Raw genomic sequence first — 10,212 nt, forward strand, 5'->3', positions numbered from 1 at the left:
TAAATAAATAAAATCTTTCAAAAAATACTTTGACAAGAGAAAGATAATTATCTACTCAAAAAATCAATAGTAGAAAAAAATTATAACAAATAAGTATTTAAAACTTCCTGCTTCACACCACCCACCCCCACCCTCCACTGTGCAGCGTAATGTGAGTAAAAAGCATATGACAAGAAAAGCAATTTAAGGTGGGAAGCTTAAATGTGGAAGAAATGTGGGAGGCATGGGAATGGAGAAAGTGGAAAAAGGAGAGATAATCATACCAATGTCACAACCACAGAAGAATGTATAAAAGGCCCCCAAATCACAGAATTTAAATATTAAAATTGCAAACACAATTTTGAAATACACTGTGGGCCTAAGGACAGACTCAATTACAGAAAACGCAGTGTTGGGGCGCCTGGGTGGCTCAGTGGGTTAAGCTGCTGCCTTCGGCTCGGGTCATGATCCCAGGGTCCTGGGATCGAGTCCCGCATCGGGCTCTCTGCTCAGCAGGGAGCCTGCTTCCTCTTCTCTCTCTCTGGCTGCTCCTCTGCCTACTTGTGATCTCTCTGTGTCAAATAAATAAATAAATAAATAAATCTTAAAAAAAAAAAAAAAAGAAAACACAGTGTTGTTTTCCTATACAAATGCCATCCCAGAGACAAATGTAGATCACTATGTCGTTGATTTTCTTGACAACAGCATCCTGTAAAGATCTATATCTAAGTCTAATAAGGGTATCCATATATTATAAAACCCAAAGATGAAATAATAGTATTTTTGACCAGTCCTTCTGATAGTGACAAAAATATATCATAAAATTATAGTTGTCATAAGAATTTTTTTTAGAAGATAGAGCAAAAAATAGGTCATTAGTAAAATAGAGAACTAATTTCCTGTGAATATAGTGAAAATTGCAATCTAATCTAATTGCAATCTAATCTAATCTAAAATTGCTGTACTATGGATTTCTCTTTCATTTGGTACCAGAGTAAACATTACGGAACACGTTAGAAAGAAAGCCAAATTTTAAATTGTAGATTTCACCTACACATGTCCCAGTTTTACCCCTATCATGTAAAATGACACCACTCTATACTGTAAAGAATGCTTGTAAATAAGATAAGGACAGCAGCCTGGATCAGGATCCTGTTCCACAAGAATAACACATTACTGAAGTCCACTTTTTAAACAGAATAAAAGTACAATTCTATAACATATAAGTCACAAGTGTAACATTTAGCTATAAATTGTCTAATGACAATTACAGCAATAAAAAAAAATTTAACACTGCTATATCTTTACCTGGCATATATATTACAACCTAAATATAGTACAATGGATAAAAACTAAAACTACAATTTAGAATTTGGAGGAAGAGAAATCGATAAGTCATTTTTATTCCATAAAGTAATTTTAATACCACAGTACATTGTCAAGAAGTTGTAAATAGTTAAGTCCATATCTCCATAAAATAAATCAGTCATGGATAAGTGAATTCGAGGACTACAAACTTTACCAAATCTACCTTGTTTCCAAACACTCAAAAACACAAACCGAAATAAGGAACTAAAATCATTCTGGTTTCCTGCACCCTTTAGGTTAAGAGGAACAGTATTTCCTGACACCGGAAAATGTCAAGTCAGTAGCTGAAGCTATGGTTTTCAAATTCGGGTAGAATACCATTTTAAGAGTCTTTAAGATTCTTAAGAGAAACTCTCATTACTTGACATATCTATGTCAGAATTTAACACAAAACTAAACATATAAAGCAGTTCAGCAATTCTCAAACTTCTCTACCCCACAGTCTGAAAAATGTTATGACCTTTTCTTATCTCCTCCCTTTCTTGCATCACCTCTTCCCACTAAATCCAGTAAAAACTTCCAAACCTGCTAACACAAATTAGTTTAGGCAGCTAAATTTCTGCAGTGGTGAAGTCAGAAGTGGCTTATGTACTACTACTTCCTGACTACAGACTCAGTACACCCCATTTAAAGTGCAAAGTGAAAGAATTGTGTAAAAATCAGGCCTTAGGGGCGCCTGGGTGGCTCAGTCATTAAGCGTCTTGGGTCTTGATCCCAGGGTCCTGGGATCAGGCTCCACATCAGGCTTCCTGCTCAGCAGGAAGCCTGTTTCTCCCTCTCCCACTTCCGCTGCTTGTGCTCCCTCTCTCCCTGTCAAATAAATTTAAAAAATCTTTAAAAAAAAAAAAAAAAGAAAGAAAGAAAGAAAAGAAATCAGGCCTTAAAAGCCTCTTTAAAAAATTATATGGGACTCAGACCCTAAAAGCCTCTTTAGAATTTCTCCATTTGACAGGACAGCACAATAGATCCACCAGCCTTACCCTGAGCTTAGCTTCTTGAACCCCTGTCTGTAAAAAAATGCATTTTTTAAGAAAGAATTTTGTAATACAATAACTGAAGTCTTTGTAGGAAAGCCAATAACTAAGCTACAATCAATAACTATTGCTAGTAACTAGCCTTAAAAGCAGACTGTAATAGAGCCCCAGAGCTAACTCTCCACTAAATTTTCACAATTTAGGATTCGTTGTGCAGAAAACTACTAAATTCTTCGATATTCATCTTTAACCCAAACCACCCATCTCAATTCCAAGGAGGCAAAAATGAAGAAGTCAAAATATAAATCTACTTTCCTTCCCACATGCCAAAGTACTATTGCAGACAGTTATTGTGCTAACCATTATTCCAAAGGGTTCCTAAGCACCTCAAATAAAGGTTCCTCGTTCCTGATGATTACTGTATAATGGAAAAGTAATTTCCCAATAGGCAATCAACTAGATATATAAGCCAGTAATCAACGTATCCTGTCATCTGTGTCTCCACTTACCCTCAGTAACATCCTGGGGGTTAGAAGTCCGGTCACTAGCTGGATCCAGCGCAACTGTTGCTAGTGAAGTGGTGGCTCCAGACATCTCACTCATAGGCTCACTACGGCTTGTTTCAGGCACACTTTCCCGTGAGCTAAATCTTACTCGGGAACTGGATCGGGAGCTGAGGTCCGGGCTGGTATCTGACAAACCTGGAATGTCATCGATCTTCGTTGGTGTCACCATGAACCGAACTGAAGCCATCTTGGTGGTGGTTTCTGGAGGATGCATTATTCTCTTCTCCTTTATAAGAACAAAGAAAAAAGGAAAACCCTGCAAAATTCTTCCTCCTACACTAGCTACTTTATTGATCGCAAAGATAAAAAAGACAACTTAAAAAAACCAAAAACAAACCCTCAATAACCTTGATTTACCCATCAAAAAAAGTCCCAAATAAGAATCCTTCTAACCCAGAATTTGGACAGACTATGCTAGAAAGTGCACTAGCAGTAAATATTTAAGGGGGGAAAAAAAAAAAAAAAGACGAAACGATGCCAGTCCCATGGAACTTCGTTCCTTCGGAAAGAAGAGTTATCTAGATGTCTCTCCTGGCCCAGGACTGCGGGCTCAGTGCCATGGTCTCAGAGAAGGTGAAGGCTTTCTCCCCTCGACCCCCAGGTTTCCGCCGAGGTAGTTAAGTCTTTTATCTGGTAAATGTCCCACGGTTCTAGATGAGCAAAGAGCGCGCAGGCCCACCCTTATCAGGCGAATATAGCACAGATCAGATTGCGAAACGGTGTACACCCGGCCACCTGTTGTGTATCAGGTGAATACCCCACAGGTCTGGCTGGGAAGTGTGTGTAGAGCCACCCGATGTTTTGGAGGCCAATAATCCGCTTGGGTCTGGTGGGAGGGATGCGCATGCATAACGGGAAAATACCCCACACTACCGGATAGAGGAGAATGAAAAGGGCGAGGAGAGGGTGCAGGGGCAGAGCGGATTCCCGTCTCCAAGAGATCTGCGGGGGTGGCCCACCCGCTCTTCTGACGGAACGGTCTCTGGGATCTGGGAGGAGATGGATAGCGAGCGGATAAAGACCCCTCGGACTGCAGTTCAGGGTCGTGGCAGGTCGTTGCTAGTCCATCGAGCCCACGGTCGGCTCGCCGGGTTTCTCCTGCGTGTGACAGGACAGGCCACCCCTTTGCCGGAGGACGCTTTCTCCCCCACCAGGGCCGAGGCGCAGGTCAGCCCCTCGCCGTTCTTCCTTCGGGTCCTAGCAAGAGAGGAGATGGCCTCGCAGGCTGGCCGGGGCTGAGCAGGAAGGGGCGGCGGAGATGAAGGGAGGAGGAGGTCGCAGGTGCGGGATCCCGGCGCCAGCTGATGCGGGTGCGCGCGCAGCTGTTGTTTACGAGCCGGTAACTGTTTCGCAGCCGCGGCGCGCGGAGGAGGGCTCCGGCTGCCGGGGAGGGCGCCCCCTCCCCGGGCCGACGCCAGAGCAGCCGTTACGTGACCTCGCCGCCCCCGGCCCCGGGCCCGGCGGGCTGTATCAGCCCCACCGCAGCCCCTCCCTCCCCTCCCAGCTCGTTCCTCATTCGAGGTTAACGGTCCGAAGAAAAGCCCGGGGGAGCGGTCGGAGGGCGGTACCGTCCCGGGAGCGCCGAGGAGCCCCGCCCAGGCTCTGCAGTCTGCAAGGGGACGTAAAGGGCTGCGCGCATGCGCCGCCCGTCGCGGCGAGACAAGAGGAGCAAAATGTGCGAGGCCCGGAGGAAGATGGGTATTGTAGTTAAGTGTTGGGGTCTGAGCTGCGTGCACTGGAGAAAACAAACCATTTTCTTTCTGGGTCACGCTGTGTTGCACAAACTCACTCTGGAAGCATTCGGGGAGCACACATGCCCCTTGCCCTCCGAGTCCCCAAAACCATCTCAAAAGCGTCTGGGAAAATTCCGTTCATAATTTCTTTTCTTTTCTTTCTTTTTTTTTTTTTTTAAGATTTTATTTATTTATTTGACAGACAGAGATCATCAGTAGGCAGAGAGGCAGGCAGAGAAAGAGGAGGAAGTAGGCTCCTCGCTGAGCAGAGAGCCCAATGCGGGGCTCGATCCCAGGACCCTGGGACCACGACCGGAGCCGAAGGCAGAGGCTTCAACCCACTGAGCCACCCAGGCGCCCCCCGTTCATAATTTCTTTAAAAATCACAAACCTCGGGGCGCCTGGGTGGCTCAGTGGGTTAAAGCCTCTACTTCGGCTCAGGTCATGGTCCTGGGGTCCTGGGATCGAGCCCGCGTCTGGCTCTCTACTCAGCAGGGAGCCTGCTTCCCTTCCTCTCTCTCTGCCTGCCTCTCTGCCTACCTGTGATCTCTGTCAAACAAATAAATAAAATGTTAAAAAAAAAATCACAAACCTCCCATACCATATGCGTAGCTATGACACCAAGTGAAATTTTTTTTTTAAGATTTTATTTATCCATTTGACAGATCACAAGTAGGCAGAGAGGCAGGCCGGGGAGAGAGAGAGACACACACGCAGGCTCCCCGCTGAGCAGAGAGCCTGATGCGGGGCTCCATCCCAGGACCCCGAGATCATGACCTAGCTGAAGGCAGAGGCTCAACCCACCGAGCCACCCAGGCCCCCCCCCCCAACTGAAATTTTTAAGGTGTATTCTCAATTATATACATTTTGTGCTAAATTTCTTTTCCCTGTCCTTAAAATGTCTTTTGCTATGTATGCATATATCAGCTCATCATGTTATACACCTTAAATATATACAATTTGGTCAATTATATCTCAATGAGGCTGGAGAAAAATGGTATTTTCACCTTCTAGTTAGACTGAAGATTCAATTAAAGAAAATGTCCTTTATTTTAGACCTGGAGAAAACAGTGAAATACTTTTTTTACTCCACTGTCACCAGAATATTTTTCTTAGCATGTTTATTTCAAGTGTTCAATAAATTTGACTCATCAATGTTTTGTTTGAAAGTTATTTCCTATAGCTTTGATCGAGACATTTAAATTTAACAATCTGTGCCCTAGCTTTGCCTGGGTCCTTACCCCTCACAAGTGGAAATGTTTAAATGTCATCCTTAGCAATAGGTCAGAACTGTATTGAAAACCTGAGTCAGGAAATTCTCTTTTATCAAATGACACATAAAATCCAAAACGTGGTTAAAAAGATCCAGTAATAAAAACTTCTTAGGGTACCTGGGTGGCTCAGTAGGTTAAAGCCTCTGCCTTCGGCTCAGGTCAAGATCCCAGGGTCCTGGGATGGAGTCCCACATCAGGCTCTCTGCTCAGCAGGGAGCCTGCTTCCCCCTCTGCCTACTTGTGATGTCTCTGTCTCTGTCAAATGAATAAATAAAACCTTAAAAAAAAAAAAAGAAAAAGAAAGAAAGATGCAGGTAACAAATGAGAAATTTCCAATTGAAATGGGAAACCTCGTGGGGCACCTGGATGGCTCATTTGGTTAAGCACCTCTCTTCGGCTCAGGTCATCCCAGGATCCTGGGACAGAGCCGTTTCAGGCACTGTGCTGAGCAGAGAGCCTGCTGCTCCCTCTCCTCCCAACTTATGGTCTCTCTCACTATCTCTGTCTGTCTCAAATAAATAAAATCTTTTTAAAAAATAAGCTAAAATGTAAAGCCCCTTAAAGTTTTTTTCTCTTTAAAGCCTCTGATTAACAATTCCAGCTTAGAGCTTTCCTGAGGCAGCAAGAAATTCACTTCCTGAGCTACTACTGTTTTTCTCAGGCAGGACTGTTGGTCATTCCAATCTCAGACTTCCCCTTTTTTTTAATGAGATGTGTCTGTAATTTATTTTTCAGATTCCTCCGTGGGATTAAGAAGTCTTTTCCACATTGCATTGTACTGCTTCCTGCTCTTGGTCTTCTTTTCCATGTACTCATTCTTCAAGCATTTTCTCATCTACCGACTAAGGCCACTGTAATGACTAAAAATTTTCAGAATGCCAGGGCAAGTGGGTGGCTCAGTCAGTTAAACGTTTGCCTTTAGCTCAGGTCATGATCCCAGGGTCCTAGGATTGAGCCCTTTACTCAGCAAGGGAGCCTTCTTCTCCCTTTCCTTCTACCTGCCCCTCCCTCTGCTTGTGCTCTCTCTCAAATAACTAAATAAAATCTTTAAAAATTTTTTTCAGAATGCTGTGGTGTTCGTGGCATTCCTTAAGCAAGTTTATCAAGGCATTACATTCTTCAATGTACAAGTGTGAAGATAAATCAGGATGCATGTTTAGGAGGTGATGGAGCACCTGACTCATGGGCATACAGGACCCAGGCCAGTTCCAGGTGGCATAGGCTCCTGTGCTTTCCACATCTGACTCTGCTGGGCTTGGCCAGGCCCCATTGCTCTCACAAACTTTCTCATATTTATAAAGAAATGGTGGATCTGCAAAATCCAATTTGTTTCATACCACAATGTATTTTCATTCATTTCCATATACTACCTAATACCAATATATATACCTCTTAAAATTCTTCTCCTGTTTCTGAGCATAGCTTAGAAGATATTAATATCCCAAGAATCTTTTAAGGGAAAAGTCCACCTTTTCTCCTCTATTTCAATTAGGACTATTCCCAGATCAAAGTCTTTTCAGTTTACACAGCATGTAGCATGAAACAATAATCCTTTTTTGAGGGAGTGAGTGCAGCTAGTGGGTTACTTATAAAGACAAAGTTACAGTCATTATTACAAAACATTACTAAAAGAGTTCATTTACAGATTTTAGTGTTTAAGAAGTTTACATAGCAGATCCTTTTTCTAGTTATTGCAAAATTAACATTTCTTCCCTCATTATCCCCTTACTAAGTAACACTTTAAAATCCCTGTTAAGTGAACAGGCTAAGAAATTAAAAATTGCTTGACAGGAAACAAATTTTCTCATTTTACCATTGCCGTAAATTAAGTGATTCAAAAATCATCTGTCTTCTATTACCACCCAAGTCAAGAGGTTTTTTTTTTCCCCAGCAGTCAGCAACTATCCTCAATTTTTCTGCTGAGATACTCAGACATCAGAGTCCAACAGAAACGTATCTATCCCCTTCCAGGACCTGTGCTGATAAATCAAATTTATGCCAATTTAAGTTACATCTTTTTCTAGAGCCTAGACTCTTGACAGAGTAGAAAAAGATTGTGTAATTAGAACACAATCTCCATACAGCAATTTTTTAATCAGTGGCACTAGGCAGACATTCAAATCCAATGTCAAAAGTCACAAATGGGAAGACTGGAAACTAATGAGTTTATTAACTTAGCAAAGAAAGGACAAAGTTAGCATTTCTTGAAAGCTCATATACAATATTTTGCCTCATCATTCCTCTGCTATGAATTGTCCTAAGAAATCTCCGAGGGTTTTTTGTTTTTTAATTAACCCCAACAGTAGCTTAAAAAAAAAAAAAAAAAAAAAACACACACAGCAAAATCCCTGCTTGAATCTCTCATACCTCATCTTCTAAATTAAGATCCATGTGGCCTTCCACAAAGCAGCTGGCTGCCAAGGAAAATATAAAGTGTATGTGAGAAAACAATTTCTTGATGGAGAGAACTAAATACCTGGGAATATTTTCAGGAGGGGCATAAATGATGTATCAAGGCATTTGTATTAACAACGGTTCTAATCTGCCACACAGTGTAGATAGATATTGATAGAGACCCACCACTGAACCCTATCAAATTTAAAGCTGGAAGAAGGCTTAGAAATTATGAGAAAAATGAGACTAAACTGGTTAATTTTACTTTCTCAGTTATGCAGAAGGGAAAATCCTGGTCTCCTAACTTCCAATTCACTACATTCCCTCTAAAATATAGCTGCTATTATTTTTCAAGCAACGCCTCCATTTTGAGTCAAAACATCATTTCAAGGGGGCAAGAACTTACTTAAATGAGAACAAGGGTATTTTTCACTGAATCCTAACAGTTGTGGAAGAGTCTCAACCATTCTTTCAGTTCCCCAACACCCTATCGCGCACTACTGATCAGCAGTGACTTAAGTTCTTCCAAGTGGTCTTGTAACCCTGGGGAGCTCTTCTTTCTCATCTCCCTCTTTTGTTTTTAAACCCCTCCTTTTTTCCCCAACATACAGAACATACAACATACAACACACAACATACAAAATAATACATACAAACATACAAAAATAAGAGCTTTTTCAAATCATTTTAATAACCTAGCAGTGATTCAAAATAGGGAAAGAAAATTCAAACTTGTTCCCCTAAGAGGGAGGCTACCATGACTGCTCTGCACAAGCACGATCAAGGAAAACGATGAAACCAGATTCCAAACAGCAAGGGTGGTAAGAAGGCTTCAAGGCTCACAGTTCGAAGAGCTTGGTTTCAGAAAGTCTCTGAGGGGTAGCAGAAGAGACATGAAGTTTAAGGGACCCTCAGAGGACAGGGCGCGGTTGCTGGGTCATGAGCACCTTGAAGCGTTTCTTGACGGTGATTCGGTGTCGAGAGTATTTGTCATCCGGGGAGAACCGAGCAGGATGCGCCGAGCAGGTCTGTTGTCCCATAGGGTCAAGCTTCTGCTCAAGGAAGAATGAGAGACATAATTTCAGTACAGGAGTGGTGGGAAAACTCCCATCCCTGGCGTCGTAAGAGACAGAAGCTGGGATGGGGAAAGGCTGCGCGAAAAAAAGCAAGCGGGAAGACAGGAGACGCGACGATTAGATCAACAAGTCATACACTCCCTCCACCACTCGTGGCTTCTGGGCTTTCTAATTCCCCCTACCCACCTATGCAATTAGGTAGCGGGTCTCAACCGCTCCTCCCACCTTCGCTTCCCGCCATGACCACTTACTACCCATTTTTTCCCCCTCTCACCTTCAGCGTATAGACCCTGTCTCCCTGCTCGTTGAGATAATACTGGAGAAACATGACAACGCCGAAACGAGATGTTCCAATTTCGTCTGCAGCTCTTTCTAACTGATGGTCTCACGTGTCGGCCAAGTTCCTTCCGGTAGAGCCGGAAGTCTATCTCACGGCCTGCCGGGAAATGTAGTCCATTTAGGCCTCGCTCCAGTGGGCCAAGAGGGGGCGAACTAGTGCAGGATTTGGCCCAGTTGCAACCCAGTTGCAACCTTGCAAGGCGTTGGCTTCCAGTTGCAACTTTGCAGGCGTTGGGAGACACGTGGAGTGTACCCACTGTGTGCAAAACACTGCTAGGAGTTAGAGGGGGGTAGGAATGGATATGAGTTGAACATTGATGAATAGAATCCTATCTTTATCTCGAGATGCACACCCATTTCACAGGCAGTGTATTTCTAGTGCCTGAAGAAACAAAGGCTCCAGGATTCAGAGCCCCTTTACCTTACGACATAAAGAAGAAAATTTTCTTCCCTCCCCTCTTTTACATCCAGTTTCCCCGTCCTATTTCAAAGTATTGGCGGTAAAGAGT

General features: G+C 43.1%; 2 protein-coding genes across 4 annotated transcripts in view; both read right to left on the reverse strand.

The window, feature by feature from the left end:
* Nucleotides 1–4,486, reverse strand: part of SLC12A6 (solute carrier family 12 member 6) — a 93,354-nt gene extending 88,868 nt beyond the window's left edge. For 2 of the 3 annotated variants that reach the window (XR_014313309.1, XM_082736739.1), the window contains exon 1: nucleotides 2,831–4,486. Coding sequence is in view for 2 of the 3 variants with exons in the window: in XM_082736739.1 (XP_082592865.1) it covers nucleotides 2,831–3,101 (271 nt within the window). In the remaining variant the exon portion in view is untranslated. The remainder of the gene's footprint in view (nucleotides 1–2,830) is intronic. The other variant, XM_082736740.1, reaches the window with a different exon arrangement.
* A 4,468-nt stretch (nucleotides 4,487–8,954) lies between these two features.
* Nucleotides 8,955–9,781, reverse strand: NOP10 (NOP10 ribonucleoprotein). Its single transcript, XM_082736876.1, has 2 exons — nucleotides 9,639–9,781; nucleotides 8,955–9,340 (listed from the first exon to the last, which is right to left on the reverse strand). Exons 1-2 carry the CDS (start codon nucleotides 9,690–9,692, stop codon nucleotides 9,200–9,202), a joined length of 195 nt encoding a protein of 64 aa, XP_082593002.1. The 5' UTR covers nucleotides 9,693–9,781; the 3' UTR covers nucleotides 8,955–9,199.
* Nucleotides 9,782–10,212: the final 431 nt, after the last annotated feature.

The sequence above is a fragment of the Mustela nivalis genome (assembly GCF_964662115.1).
Source record: "Mustela nivalis genome assembly, chromosome: 6".
Lineage (NCBI taxonomy): Eukaryota > Metazoa > Chordata > Mammalia > Carnivora > Mustelidae > Mustela > Mustela nivalis.